At 35.3% G+C, this 16,187-nt stretch overlaps 3 protein-coding genes and 1 pseudogene across 3 annotated transcripts; 2 read left to right on the forward strand and 2 right to left on the reverse strand.

Moving 5' to 3' along the window:
- The first annotated feature begins 5,166 nt into the window (after positions 1-5,166).
- Positions 5,167-6,270, forward strand: LOC131619733 (uncharacterized). Its single transcript, XM_058890800.1, has one exon. It carries the CDS (start codon positions 5,167-5,169, stop codon positions 6,268-6,270), a length of 1,104 nt encoding a protein of 367 aa, XP_058746783.1.
- Positions 6,271-9,975: 3,705 nt separating this feature from the next.
- On the forward strand, positions 9,976-10,864 carry LOC131619734 (uncharacterized; annotated as a pseudogene).
- Positions 10,865-11,325: 461 nt separating this feature from the next.
- LOC131619735 (AT-hook motif nuclear-localized protein 28-like) lies at positions 11,326-12,054 on the reverse strand. Its single transcript, XM_058890802.1, has one exon. The coding sequence runs from the start codon at positions 12,052-12,054 to the stop codon at positions 11,326-11,328; it is 729 nt and encodes a 242-aa protein (XP_058746785.1).
- Positions 12,055-14,793: 2,739 nt separating this feature from the next.
- On the reverse strand, positions 14,794-15,546 carry LOC131619736 (AT-hook motif nuclear-localized protein 28-like). Its single transcript, XM_058890803.1, has one exon. The coding sequence runs from the start codon at positions 15,544-15,546 to the stop codon at positions 14,794-14,796; it is 753 nt and encodes a 250-aa protein (XP_058746786.1).
- Positions 15,547-16,187: the final 641 nt, after the last annotated feature.

A 16,187-nucleotide genomic window follows, 5' to 3' on the forward strand; every position in this document is an offset into this window, starting at 1 on the left:
ATACTAAAGACTAAAATTGGTTTATTTTTCGTTAATAAATACCACTGAAGTACTTTATTAATTAATTAGGAGAATTTAATATTGTTAGGAATTGATTTTAAAACTATTAACAGACGCGTTTATAGATTTAGGATCAGGGTATCCGGGCGAAAGCCGAAAACCCTTTTAAGTTAAACTTTCCAATCAAAACCACTTTTCAACTGAGTAAAAGATCTAATTTCCTAAAAAGGGAGTTAGTACTTTAACGCAAATGCAACCGGGGAATTTTAGAGCTCTGGTAAAGATTAGAGAGTAAAATCTAGTACCAAATACGCGAAAGCAACGATTCCTGTTCAATTATTTCTTTTTAAAGGTATAAAATATTGTCTTATAAGTAATCCTAATTAGAAATAATAAGAGTACTATTGTTCGATGAAAGCCACATTCCAGTATTATTTCTCTGAATCTATTTCAAAGTTTATCATTTTATTTTGTTCCGCTTATTCCAAACAATCTAGCGATCGCCTTAGATAAACACAGTAGCAATTGAAAATGATAGATTGACTATTAGGTCTCTGTGGGTTCGACAATCTTTTATATTACTCACTGTATACTTGCGGAAACACACGGTCATCCTCCTAAAGCGAAGGGTACAAGCAAAAAATCTTTTGCTCAAATGTTGAGTAAGACATGTGTTATTATTCCCCATGGTCAATTTCCGATATCTAGTTTGAAAGGAGAAGACATAGCTATCAAAATTCCAGAGGAAGAGTACAAGATTAGTCTTGAATTATGTAAAAATCATCTTCATGGAAGGTTGATTTTGTCTAAAGGAGATCCTCCCCTGAAACTTCAAGACTTGTGTGGTAAATTAGACACTCTTTGGATGCCTTTAAGTAGATGGGGAATTGTTTCTTTAGGAAGAGGTTTCTATGAATTTGTTTTTTCATCTGCTGAGGATGTACAACGTGTTCGTGCGGTGCTTTCTTGGAACCTTTAGCCAGGTTTTCTCAAACTTTTTGCTTGGACTCTTGACTTTAATCCTCATAACCACAAACAGACAACAGTTCAATGTTGGGTTCGTTTTCTTGATTTGCCACAAGAATATTGGAGTCCAAATATTATCTTTGCTATTGCTAGTTGTCTCGGAATGCCAATGTGTTTGGATGTTGCAACAAGTAAGTGTCCTTTAGATAGATCTTTTAGACATTTTGCTAGAGTTTTAGTTGATATTGATTTATCTACTAAAATCAGACATAAATTGTGGGTCGAAAGAGAAGATTATGCGTTTCTTGTTAACGTTGAATATGAAAATTTACCACTTTTTTGTTCGCAATGTCATAACATTGGTCATAATGTTTCATCTTGTAAACTTATTAAAGTGGATCAAGAGAAAAGGGTATTTAAGGAGAAGCATAAACGCACGGGGAATAAGTCTCAGTATGAAGATTTAAGAAAAGAATCAGTTGAATGTGAAAATGCTACATGTGTTGATAATAATCCTCTTTTAGGATTTGTTGATTGTTTGAAAATCACTGTTGATGGGAATGTTATGAGTACTGATGCGTTGCATCAAGAAGACTTGGGTGCCCAAGATAATGAAAATTTGTGTGGTTTAGTTGATATAGATACCACTGATCAAGGTAAAATTGATAAGAATCAAGATGGAGATTCAGATGCTCAACAAGCTATGAAATTTCTTAGTGAATCTTGGGCTAACATGGATAAGAGAGATGAGATTGTTGATTTGGCTGAAAACACTAGTCAACCATTTCAATTAGAAATAGGAAGCACAAGAAGAAACCACCTGAGGCGTTCAAAGGTTTCAAGGTAGGTGCCTCCAACCGTACGCCTCACTAGTTTTTTGATATGAGTTATCTCTCATGTGTTTTTGTTGTCTATCTTTTATTTTTTCCTTTTCGCTCTGTTCTTCTTGAGGGTCTTGGTCTTCTCCCTCCTCCTCTTTGTACTATTTTGTTTTGCTTAATATATTGTGGCCTTATTAAAAAAAAAAGTGCAATGTTGATGGTGCTCACGCATTTATTTAACCCAATGATGCCGTTGTGGAGGAATCTTTAGAGGCAATCATGATTTGTTTCTCCTAGTCTTTGCTGAATTTTTTAATTGGGATAATTTCTTACTAGCCGAGTTTTGCGGCATCTTTATAGCTATTGAAATGGCTAAAGACAAAGGTTGGCTCAAGCTTAGGCTGGAGTCTGACTCCCTTTTGGTAGCAAAAGCGTCTTTATCTCGCACATATTTAGACAAAGCAATAGTTGTGCGGACGTTTTTGCAAGCATAGACCACACATATAATACCTTGACTTATTTTGACTCTTTACCATTGGATATTGGGCAAGTCTATGTAAAGAATAAATTATGATTTTTTTTCTTAAGTTCAAATCCTTTTGAGTGAGTTTTGGTCTTATCCCCTATTCTTTTTTGTATCAATATTTTCTTAATATATTTTGACCTCACTTAAAAAATATATATTTTATGAAAAATATTCTTATTAATAAATTTAAATAAATAAATAATTATGTATCACTAATATATATATATATATATATATATATATATATATATATATATATATATGTTGTGAAATATTTTTTATAGATAAATTTCTTATTTAAACACTTGAAAAATATTTTCCATTAATAAACATATTAAAAATGTAATTAAATATTTTCATAGATATGTCCTTTATTTAAATATGTGAAAAATATTTTTCACTAATAAATATTTAAAAGATAAGTTAGGATATTTTTATTCCAAGAATAAAGTAATAAAGTTATTCCAAATTTCATTTTTTTAATTTTATTTAATCTAATTATTTCAATTATTCTTATATAATCTATTTTATGACGTGTATCCGATTGAAATAAAATTAAAAAAATAATATTCTTAAATTAATAATTAATTAAAATTATTAGATTAAAGTAAAATTAAAGAATAAGATTTGGAGTAGTTATATTGAGTTAACTCTTAAAGTAAAAGAAAGTTGATACTGGCAAACGCTTGGTGCCTCTCTTTCTCTACAGTAAAATGATTTTCCGGTAGTCTTCTGCGCCTGTGTTAGCGGCGTGCCGGTGACCCCTGTTACGGCTCCTAGAAAAGTATCCTCCCTCCTTCTCAAGTTTGGTTTAAACTCCTGGCTTTAGGGTTCAGGGACCTCGTTGGGAAGTTGATTGGTTGGAGACGGATTTAGGGCTTTTTCGGGTATCACTGGCTTTTTTCCTTTCTTTCTTACTTTCTCTGTTCTGTTTTCTTTCTTGGCTTTTATGGATTGGCACCGAGTAGGGAAAAGGAACTTTCGAGGTTTTGTGGACAGGTGGGATGTTTTCCCCTTTGGGAGGACTCAGGGGAAGCCATCGGAATCTCTTTCTTCTTTTTATTTCTCGGAGATTCTTGATAGAGTGAGGGCTATCGATGTTTACAAGTTATTTGGGTGTATCGAGGAGATTGCAGAGGTGTTAATTTCCCCGAGGAGAAACAAGTTCGGGAAACATTTCGGATTTGCGAGATTCAGGCAGGTTTTAGATGAGAGAGTTTTGGCGGTGAAACTCGATAACATCATCATAGACGGCAAGAAGATACATGCCAACCCTCCTCGTTTCAATCGGAAAAGTTCTGGAGCTTTTGTTTCAGAAGGTTTGTCCAAGGGTGGTCACGCTCGTAAGGAGGTTGGTGCTGACACGAAGATGATGAAAAGGCCAGGGCGTTATGTTGTTAAGGGCGGAGTGTTTGGGGACAAATCTTTCGCGGAAACCGTTTCGGGAGTTAAGGAGCATAGTGAGGCTCAAGCTGAAAAGGGAATGTTATCATTCAATTCTTGTGCAGAATTGAATAATAGATGGAGCAAAACTTTTGTGGGTGTCGTGATTAATCCGGGCGAATCGTACAACATTCAAACGTTTTTTGAGATAGAAGGTGTGTTCTCTGTTAAGATTTACCCTTTAGGAGCTAATCTCTGTTTGTTGGAAGAGCAAAAGGAAGGAATGATTAAAGAATTAATTAGGGAGGGTTGCACTTGGTGGAAACAGTGGTTCAGCAGCATAAGGCCTTGGAAGAAATGTGATGTAGATTCTGAAAGGGCGATTTGGGTTAGAGTTCATGGTGTTCCATGTCACGCGTGGAGTATTGAGTTCTTCGAATTTCTAGCAAATTCTTTGGGTCAGTATATTTGTGTGGATGAAAACACTGCTTCAGGTGAGAATATGGATATTGGAAGGATGTTAGTGAGAGTCCCTTTTGACTTCGCCTTGGAAGAACGGTTGAAGGTGGCCATTGACGACTGTATTTTTAATCTTGTTCTTCGTGAGGATATTTACGGGCCGGTCAGAAAGGTGAATAATATTGCTGAATCTGTTACAACTTCTTGTAATTCGGAGGATTCATGGTCGATTCCGGGGAGTAACTCAGGGAGTGACGAAGTGGGAGGGCATTCTTGGGATTCCATGTCGAAATCAAATATCCATAATGGTAACAATTTGGAGGCGGCCATAGCAGTTAAAGGGGGTGGGCCTGTCTCTGAGGAAGCAAAAGGTAACAGTAAATGTTTCAATACGGGTAAGGTGGGGGATTCAAGCAAAAGGTTTGAATCTTTTGATGCTGCTATAGTTTTGGCTACTGAGTCTAATCGTTCCAACGCTGACAAAGGAAGGTGTGCGAACGAATCTTGTTCTGACCCTATTTCTGTGTCATCTAAGGATATTTCTAGGGTTAAGGGAACAGATGATGGAGTGCACGGTAATGAAGGTGGGGCCACCAAGGAAGGGGTTGAGGAAGGCATTGGGAATAGGAAGGGGAGAAGGAAAAAGGTGTTTTTTAAAAGCATAAAGGCGACAAGTGGTTTGCGTTTTAATAGCTCTAAAAAACGAACAAAAATATCAAAAGGTGGGATAAAAAAACCGCTTCAGCTCAATCCTTTAATTTCAACATCCAACTGCTTCAGTGCCAATCTTTTTCACGATGAACTTTCCGCAAATACCGACATAAAAAGGTGCAAATTCAGAACTCTTTCTAATTTTTGTGACAATACGGATGAAAAACTCATGTTAGCTATATCTAAGTTAGGAGTGGTGGCTGGAGATTCTAGGGAGGATTTTAGGAGGAAGATTGTTTCGATGTATCAAGGAGGAGACGGAGACTCTATTGGAGGGAAGGAGAAAACAAATCTGGTAACATGATTTTGGGAACTCTTAATATAAGGGGAGGTGGAAGTAGAATAAAGAGGAAAAGGATTAGTGGGATTATTAATAAAAGAGGGGCTGATATGTTTCTGATCCACGAAACCAAAATGGAAGATGTCCCAGAAGCCATTGCTATGAGCTTTTGGAGGTCGGAAGATGTGAATTTTTCGTTTATGCCTTCAGAGGGTCTTTCGGACGGCATTTTGACGTTGTGGAACACAAATACTGTAAATGTTCTGTTTAGTTTTCGTGGTTTAGGTTTTTTGGGTACTAAGGTGAAATGGAAGAGAAGCTTATATTATGTTGTGAATATATACTCTCCGTGCTCTTTAGCTTTGAAAAGGATTATGTGGAACAAGTTAATTTATCTGAAGCGTAGTTATACCGATGGGGAATGGATTATCGGAGGTGATTTTAACGCGGTGAAAAGGAGGGAGGAGCGGTTTGGTCGGTCGGTAGATAGTAGTAACGTGGAGAGGAGGAAGTTCATGGAGTTTATCGATGATTGTGATCTAGTCGATGTTCCTTGCAAGGGAAAGAAATACTCATGGTATAGGGGAGATGGGCAATCCGAAAGTAGAATAGATAGGTTCCTTGTGTCCGAAGATATTATTAACTCGTGGGGAATTGTAGGTCAATTTATTGATAAGAGGGGCATTTCGGATCATTGCCCGATGTGGTTGGAATCGGATAAAGAAGATTGGGGCCCAAAACTGCTCAAGTTTAACAATAAATGGTTATCTAACAAAGACTTCATTCCTTTCATCGAAAAAGAATGGAAGGAAATGAAAGTGAGAGGGAGGGGAGACTTTGTTTTGAAGGAAAAAATTAGGCTTTTAAAAGAAAGATTGAGATGGTGGAACAAGTCGGTTTTCGGAAAGTACGATTTGGAGGTGGAGGAAGGAGTTAGGGAGATGAATGAGTTGGGTGAGATCGATGTGGCGGATGCGGAGTCGCTAGCTAACAATAGAAAAGCGAGCAAAAGAATTTGGTTGAATTTAAAGATTAAGGAGAACATGCTTATCCAAAAGTCTAGATTAAGATGGTTGAATGATGGAGATTCTAATAGCAAATTCTTTCATAGAATCATGAAGTAGAGGAGGAGGAGAAATCATATAAGTTTGATTGTTACTAATAATGGAGTGTTGAACTCGGTCAAGGAAGTGAAAAAATCTGTGAAGGATCATTTTGAGAGCAAGTTCGAGGAGGAATGCATAGATAGACCTGTTTTAGAAGGTGTTGATTTCAACTTTTTGAGTTCGAATCAAAGAGGTTCCCTTGAAGCCATTTTTTCCGAGGAGGAAATTAAGGAGGCAGTGTGGAGTTGTGATGGAGCCAAGAGCCCGGGTCCAGATGCTATGTCTCATCTTTTTTCAAGAAGTGTTAGTCTTTTATTCATATGGATATAGTTAAATGTTTCAATGATTTTCATTCTGGCGGTGTTATGTCTAGATCCATTATTTCATCTTTTCTTACTTTGATTCTGAAATCATCTCAACCGTTGGGATTAGATGATTATAGACCAATTTGCTTAGTGGAATCTATTTACAAAATTATTTCAAAGGTGTTGGCTAGTAGATTAAAAAAGGTTTTGCCGTCGATTATATCCGATAGTCAAAGCGCTTTTGTTCTGGGGAGGTAAATGCTTGAAGGAGTTCTTGTAGCGAACGAGGTGGTGGATTATGTGTCGAAGAGGGAAGAAGGATGTACTCTTTTTAAGGTTGATTTTGAGAAAGCCTATGACAAAGTGAGTTGGAATTTTGCTAAGTTCATGATGAGGAAGATGGGATTTGGTGAGACTTGGATGAAATGGATGGAGATGCTTATTTTTACTAGTAAGATGTCGGTTTTAGTTAACGGAAGCCCTACGGAGGAATTTGCGGTTAAGAGGGGCTTGCGGCAAGGAGATCCCATTTCCCCGTTTCTTTTTGTAATAATAGCGGAAGGTTTAAAATTAATGGTGAATAAAGCGGTGGAGAATGGGGATTTCGCGGGATGTAATATCAATGGGAAGTGTTTCGTAGATGTGCTCCAATTTGCGGACGATACTTTGTTGGTAGGTGATGATAGTTGGAATCACCTTTGGGCTATTAAAGCGGTTTTGAAGGGGTTTGAACTTGTATCCGGTCTTGGTATAAACTACAAGAAAAGCAAGCTCATTGGTATTAATGTGAATGATCATTTCTTGGAAATAGCCAAGTCTTTTCTAGGTTGTAGGTCGGAATCTAAAAACTTCATTTTCCTTGGTATTCCGGTAGGTTCTAATCCGAGAAGAGTTAGCACTTGGAGACCTTTGGTGGAGAAAATTAAAAGGAGGTTATCTTCTTGGACGGGTAGGTGGCTATATTTAGGAGGTAGAATTACTCTTATTAAGTCGGTGTTAAGTAGTTTGGCTATTTTTACTTTCTCCTTTTACAAAGCTCCTTTGAAAGTGATTAAAGATATTAATAAAATCCAAAGCAATTTTTTGTGGGGAGGCTCGGAAGAGAAGAGGAAAACCCATTGGGTGAGTTGGAATGATGTGTGTATGCCAATAGACAAGGGTGGTCTTGGTTTGAAGAGAATAGACATCTTTAACAAATCTCTCCTCTTCAAGTGGAGGTGGAAGATTTTAGAAAATTCCAATTCTTTATGGTTTCGTATTTTGAAAGCTCGTTATAACGATATCAAACTTCGTGTTATTAACTCCGGTAAAAATAAAGCTTATAGCGGAGGGTCTTCGGTTTGGTGGGCGGATGTGTGCGCTTTGGAAAAAGATTTTCCGGAGGAATTTTTTTCTAATCTTTGTAAATTTAGAGTGGGAGACGATTATGCTTCCTCTTTTTGGCATTCCAATTGGTTGAATGAAGGAATTCTTAATGTTTTTCCTTTGTTATATGAAGTATCTCTTTTGCAGGATGTGTCTGTTGCTTGCATGGGAGGATGGGTAGAAGGCTCTTGGAGGTGGAATCAGTTCGGAATTGGCGAACTCACAGATGCAACCACTGCTGCTGATTTTCTGCGCCTGGTTCAGCGGCTGCCAGCATCTCTGCAGCCTGATCAGGGCCGTGATTCGGCTGTGTGACAGCCCTCCGATAACGGCATTTTCTCGGTCTCTTCTTGTTACTTGGAGCTGTGTAAAAGGTATGTTCCTTACGATCCAAATAATAGATTCGACTATGCTTTTTCATCCATTTGGAAGGTTGAAGTCCCTTTAAAAGTGAAAGCATTTGGTTGGAGATGTTTTCTCAATAGGAATCCTACGAAGGATTTGTTGTTACGTAGAGGAATTCTCCCGAGCCCTCTACCTAATACCGATTGCGTTTTCTGTTTAGAGCATCCAGAATCTTTAAATCATTCTTTGTTGTCTTGCCGTATGATAGAGGTGGTGTGGAAGGAATTGGCCGAGTGGTTGGGAGTTAGTTTCGAAAAGACGGTAGATTTTAAAGAGAGTTTTGTGCAGTGGAGTTCTTCTTGTCGTAGGCTTAAAATTAAAAAAGGGAAGGTAGGGTGTGTTTGGATGGCAATAGTTTGGAGCCTATGGTTGTGTAGGAATGGGATTATTTTCAACAACATTGTTTGGAATGCTAGAGACTTGGTTTGGGGATGCAAAGCTCTTATTTGGAGATAGTCTTTCATAGGGAAAATTACTCTATCCAATTGCAATTTCTACGAATTTAGCAAAAGCCCTTTGCTATATTTAAGTTAGATTTCATTTGGTTTGTAATTTTTCTTCTTTTGGATAGCGTTAGCTCCTTTTGTAATCAGTGTTTTGGGTGTTTTAGCCCCGTTTTAATATATCTTGATTAAAAAAAAAAAACTCTTAAAAGTAAAAATATTTTCGCTCAAAAATATATAATTAAATATTTTTCATTGATATATCCCTTATTTAATAATATGTTTAGTACTTATCTAAACTTTAATTTAATCAAAGTTTATTACTTTTATATTGTAAAAATTAAAAAATAAAAGATACTCTTTCGTGGAAGTAAAAACAAACCTATATCGATTTAATATAAAACTGCAAATTAATTCAAAATGGATGCATGTAAATGTTTTTTATTTTTAAAAACTGGCCATGTAAAATGGATTTTGGAATTCCTTTTTTAAAACGGAAGCACATGCATATATTTTTTTTAAAAATTAAGTATGCTTATTTTATTCGTATGTTATTTTCATAATTACTTGTTTATATAATTTAAGTTACTTTTTTGTTAATTCTTTTATATATTTCGAATGTAATATATCGTCATTTGTAATATTAATTTTTAGTGTATTTTTTTAAACAAATAATATTCATTTAAAATGTATTTATAATTTAACTATTAAATGAGAATTTTATGTTTGAAGTTTGATATCCAATACACCATTTTAAATTAAACTACATGTGTTAAATCGGATCTATATTTTTAGAATAACACATTTAATCCGAATAGAACTGTGTATGTTTTTTTTAGGAACGAATTTTTTTTCTTCTAAAATCAAACAAAATCTCCATTATGTTACACCCTAAATTTATAATGGGTTAATATCTATTTTGCCCCCTGCTATATGGAGTCTGTTTGAAAAATCCCTGCAAAAAAAAAGTTGCAATAATTGCCTTAACAAATTCTAAAAGTTTTAATTTGTACCTTTAGCCAGTCACATCATCAAAAATATTGAATTGGCAAAAAAAAATTAAATTTTTAATGATTTGTTATTCCACCTCATTTAATCACCCAAGATAATGACCTTATTACCCTTACTTCTATTACCCATTAAAACATAGATTGTAACATTCATCTTCTAACTTCCATCTTCTACAAACCAAACCACAATTCACTATGAAGCTCTCTCTCAAATTCCACAACACGAATGAAAACCAACAAACCCAAATAATGACAGCAAAACTCCCAATCCCCATTTCAACAATCCCTTACTTTCAACCATCACCGCCACAGGTAACTCATCTTCCGATTTCTCATTCTCACTCTCAACAAATTTCCCAACTGGTCCAACTTTCAAACTTTCTCACACTCCCACCACCACAAAAACCTCATCTCTTCCCTTTTCTCTCTCCCTCAAATCCAGTTTAGTCCTTTCCGGTTCACCTCGTAATTCTCCTCTCGTCTTCTCTGCTAATCTATCACTCTCTACTCCTTCCTCTTCTTCCTTCTTTCTCTCTTCACTTTAAACCCCAATTCGGTCATTTCTCTCTCCACAAAACCGTTCTCTCTGACTCTAACCTTAATCCTAACCCTAACACTAACACTAACACCCAAACTGTTTCTGATGATAACCCTCTTTCTCTTTCGCCTCAAATCGAAAAGGGTTTTGTTCCTTTTCAAGATGGATGTTCCTCCGATTGGCAAAATTTGAACTTTTGGTCATAGAGACGACAATAACAACAACAATAACGTTGTTGTTGGTTCTGTTGTCCCAGATGGTAAGAACGGTGAAAAATGTGGTATTTCTCCTTGTATTGCTGTTATGGCTGGAACTATTCTACCTGTGACACAAGGGTTATTGTTGAAATTTCGTTGGGGTGTGAATTTTCCGGGGAATAAGTCTGGTTTGAAAATACCATATTTGGCTGTGAATAAAAATGGACTGGAGAGGATTGATGAAGTGAAGTTGGATGAATTGAACTGTGAGAATCGCGGTGGTGATTTGCAGATGTTGAAAGATTTATGTTTAAGGGTAATAAGGTCATTATCTTGGGTGATTAAATGAGGTGGAATAACAAATCATTAAAAATTTAAAAAAAAAAAACTGTCAAATCAGTATTTTTGATGATGTGGCTGGCTAAAGGTACAAATTAAAACTTTTAACATTTGTTAAGGCAATTATTGTAATTTTTTTTTTGGCAGGGGTTTTTTCAAACAGACCCCATATAGCAGGGGCAAAATAGATATTAACTCATTTATAATTCTGACAACATTTGCATGTAAATAATTAAATATTATGAATATATTTAATATATGACTATGAGACATACAAAATTATAAGTATCAATTATTCTCTTTTTAAAACTATCAATTATTAACCTCTTTGAATAAAACATAAATAAATAAATAAACGAAAATTATTTTATTGGTAATTAAAAGGCTAGAAAAATAACGAGGAAAAAAAACATATGAATCTTGAAAGGAGTGAAAGACAATTGCGTGACATTCTCATCAATAACATGATAACTAAGAGAGAATTTGATCATCTAATTTTGATTGAGTTTCACGTGCATCAACACCACCATCATCGACATCAACATCACCAGCAATTGTTGGGACGTCGTCATCTTCAAATAAATGAACATTTCCATCATCGGTGACCATCCTAACGAATCCGGGCCTCTTGAGAAGAAAGGCCGAAATCTGAATGTCACTGGCCGCATTAATCTTTCCTCCAATCACTCCGCCAAACACTTGTCCTCGAGATCCAGAGAGTTGAAGGGTAAACGCAGTACACAATGGATCTTTGATAAGCTGAGGAGGAACATGAAAACTATTAGGATTTAAATACACTCCAGCGAGAGATAACATATTGAATGGACCATCTAATTGGAAAGTTGGGACACGGGAATCTGGTTCGAGAAGTGTAATATCAGAGACAAGACCAGTACCCGTCATTACGGTTATGCTAGCTTCATGGCGCCTAGCAAAGTCTATTATGGCTTCCACAACATCATTTCCAATAGGGATCTCCAGGATAATGTTTTTCATGTCACCGATTAAGGGGGACGAGGAGTTGTCCTCCATTGACTCTTCAGAGAGTTCAACAATCCCACCAGAGAAAGGCTGTTCATTGTTTAGGTTGGTGATGTGAGGGATTATGTCTTCACTCTCAAGTTTTTGAGAATTCTCTTCTAAAAATTCGTTCCTAACTAATGGAAAGAAAGATGAGGATGTATTTTTGTCGTCTGCCATTAAAAATATTGAATATGATTGTTTTGTGAAGAAGAGATTGATAGTATATTTTGTGGAGAAGAGATTGATAATGATAGACTATTTATAGTTCTTTTGAGATTTATAATTTAGTTAAAAACAATTCCATATTAAATTTTTTATTTTAAAATTTATTACTCAATTCAATGTATTCTTAAACTTAAAAATAAAATATTATTATTTTTTCTAATTCATTGGAATTGAATGCACAAGATTCATGTTTGATAAATAAAGACATTAAAAATAAGAGATACGCTTAACTTTTTGTTCTTCCTTATGGTTATATTCAACTAATTTAATATACAGGCTATAAAAATTATTAAAATTCTAATTTAAAATAATTTGAGATTAATTGATATACATTGTTGTTATTATTATTCAGAAAAAATTTACACCGTCGATCTATCATAATTCATTCATAAGTAATACTTTGAATGTAATTAATAAAAAATCAAATATATATTAAAATTTAATGATTATAATTATTTGACCGTCTACAATATGTTTATATGCATTTTAATTAAATTCAAATGATTTTTAACTTTTAATGTAACAAAATAAAAAGGAAACAGAAGCTTCTCTTCTATTAAAGTAAAATTTTCAAACCTAATATGAAATTCATTTTTGTAAATTTATTCACGCACGTCTCTTTAGTACCGTTGTTTCATGCCTATCCCTTTCTATTCAATTAGTAATAGAAAACACTTAACTATTGATAGATAATAAAATACACTAAATCAAAATTAATTTGTTTCATAAAAAATACAAACAAAAAGATATTCATGAATGTTAATAGAACAAGTGACTATTTCTGCACATGATGGTTCTTTTAGTAGCTTGTTATTTAGTGGTTTGTTATTTGCACTGCGAGTTTATTAGGAAGATCCTAAAGTTCTACATTAGTTGGAGATAGAGCATTGAAAGAGTTTAAATAGAGTGACACTCCTCACCTTACAAACTGGTTTTATAAGGATGAGTTAGGTCAAACTCTAATAGAGTTAATGGTTCTTTATGTACAATCCATTAAGTTGTATATATGATTTTACAATATGTTAAGAAATATGGTTGGGCCAAACTCACCCTACAAAACTGGCTTGTAGGGTGAGGATTGCCCCCACTTATAAGGACATGTTTAGGCCATATATTATCCGATGTGGCACTCTTAACACACCCCCTCACGCCCAGGACTAGACAACTGGAGCTTGGAAATAAATGGTGGGTGGCCCGATAGCGGAAACCATAGAAGGTGGTCCACCGGATCTTAAACGAGGCTCTTGATACCATGTTAAGAAGTGTGAGTTTGACCTAACTCATACCTACAAAACTGGCTTGTAGAGTGAGGATTGCCCCCACTTATAAGGACATGTTCAGGCCATATATTGTCCGATGTGGGACTCTTAACACACCCCCTCACGCCCAGGACTAGACAACTGGAGCGTGGAAATAAATGGTGGGTGACCCGATAGCGGAACCCATAGAAGGTGGCCCACCGGATCTTAAACCAGGCTCTTGATACCATGTTAAGTAGTGTGGTTAGGCCTAACTCAATCCTACAAAACCGGCTTTTAGGGTGAGGATTTCCCCCACTTATAAGGACATGTTTAGGCCATATATTGCCCGATGTGGGACTCTTAACACACCCCTCACGCCCAGGACTAGACAACTGGAGCGTGGAAATAAATCGTGGGTGGCCCGATAGCGGAAACCATAGAAGGTGGCCCACCGGATCTTAAACGAGGCTCTTGATACCATGTTAAGAAGTGTGGGTTTGGCCTAACTCATCCCTACAAAACCGGCTTGTAGGGTGCGGATTTCCCCCACTTATAAGGACATGTTCAGGCCATATATTTTCCGATGTGGGACATGTTAAGAAGTGTGGTTAAGCCTAACTCAACCCTACAAAACCGGCTAGTAGGGTGAGGATTGCCCCCACTTATAAGGACATGTTCAGGCCATATATTGTCCGATGTGGGACTCTTAACACACCCTTTCACGCCCAGGACTAGACAACTGAAGCGTGAAAATAAATGGTGGGTGGCCCGATAGCGGAAACCATAGAAGGTGGCCCACCGGATCTTAAACGAGGCTCTTGATACCATGTTAAATAATGTGGTTGGGCCTAACTCAACCCTACAAAACCGGCTTATAGGGTGAGGATTGCCTCCACTTATAAGGACATGTTCAGGCCATATATTGTCCCGTGTGGGACTCTTAACACAATCCATTGTTAGTTCTATTCTATACTAGATTTAGCTTTTGTTCAAATATTAATTAGTTCTATGCTTGAATGTAAAAGCAACATATTTTCAGCAACTAATTGCTTCATTTTGATGTGAATGTGATATTCTTGCTTTGATTCTTTGTGAAAACGGACTATGAATTGTAAAAGTAAGACAATTGAACTAAATAGAACTGTGTATATGTATTTTTTCTGGAATGATTTTTATCCTAAAAACCATTCTATATCTCCACCTTGTTACACCCCTACATTTATATATTTGACCGGATTTGTATGAAAATAATTATAAACATGAATTAATCTCTCTTTAAAACTTTCGATCATTAATTTCTTTAAATAAAATATAAAAAGAAGAAAACAAATTTATTTTATTGATAATTGAAAGGTTAGAAAAATAACAAGGAAAAAGACATATGAGTCTTGAATTGAGTAAAAAACAAACGTATGGCATTCTCATTAGTAACATGATCGTCGGATTTTGATTAAGTTTCACCGACATCAACAACACCATCATTGGTATCATCATCATCAATCGTTGGGATGTCATCATCTTCAAATAATTGAACATTCCCATCAGTGGTCACCACTCTAATGATTTTAGGCTTCTTGAAAAGTGAGGCTGAAATTTGAATGTCACTGGCAGTATTAACCTTCCCTCCAATCCCTCCGCCAAACACTTGTCCTCGTGATCCAGAGAGTTGAAGGGCAAATGCGGTACACAATGGATCGTTGACAAGTTGAGGAGGAACACGGAAACAATCAGGATTTAAATACACTCCAGCTAGTGATAACACATTGAACGGGCCATCCAATTGGAAAGCTGGGACACGAGAATCTGGTTCGAGAAAGGTAATGTTAGAGACAAGACCAGAACCATTCGTCACGGCTATACTAGCTTCATGACGCCTAGCAAAGCCGACTATGGCCTCCACGACATCATTTCCAATAGGAATTTCAAGCACAATATTTTCCATGTCAACAATTGAGTTTTCCATTATAATCATGGGTGGTTTCGGTATGCTCTTAGACCCCGAAGGTCTACCCTTGTGTTTTTTGGAGAGGGGCGAGGAATTGTCCTTCGTTGACTCTTCAGAGAGCTCAAGAAATCCACCTAGAAAAGGTTCTTCATTGTTTGAGTTGGTCATGGGATGGATCATGTGTCCACTCTCAAGTCTCGTAGAATTTTGTTCTAGGAATTTGTTCCTAAAAAATGAGGGAGAAAGATGAGGACGCATTTTTGTTGTCGGTCATTGAAGAGGATAAGATAAATGTTATGTAAAAGAGAGATTGATACTAAATTTTGTGAAAAAGAGATTTGTTAATGATAGGATATTGAGTTCTTTTGAGATTTATAACATAGTTAAAAATAATTAAAAAATTAAACTTTTTATTTTAATAATTTATATTCAATTTAAGTTTTACTTAAACTTTAACAAAAATATTATTAATCTTTTCTAATTCAAAAAATTAGTCAATGGAATTGAATAAATAAGATTCGTGATTCATAAATAAAAACACTAAAATAACATATACGGTTTACTTTTTGTTTTTTTTTAACTAAAATATAAAAAGATATGAAATGATTAAAATATAGAACTTAAAATAATTATTACTTCCAATGTATAAAAAGAAAAATGAAATAGAAGCTTCTCTTTTATTTAAATATGTGAAAAATATTTTTCGCTAATAAATATTTAAAAGATAAGTTAGGATATTTTTATTCCAAGAATAAAGTAATAAAGTTATTCCAAATTTCATTTTTTAATTGTATTTAATCTAATTATCTCAATTATTCTTATATAATCTATTTTATGACGTGTATCCGATTGAAATAAAATTAACAAAAATAATATTCTTAAATTAATAATTAATTAAA

Source organism: Vicia villosa, linkage group LG7 (genome assembly GCF_029867415.1).
Source record: "Vicia villosa cultivar HV-30 ecotype Madison, WI linkage group LG7, Vvil1.0, whole genome shotgun sequence".
NCBI lineage: Eukaryota > Viridiplantae > Streptophyta > Magnoliopsida > Fabales > Fabaceae > Vicia > Vicia villosa.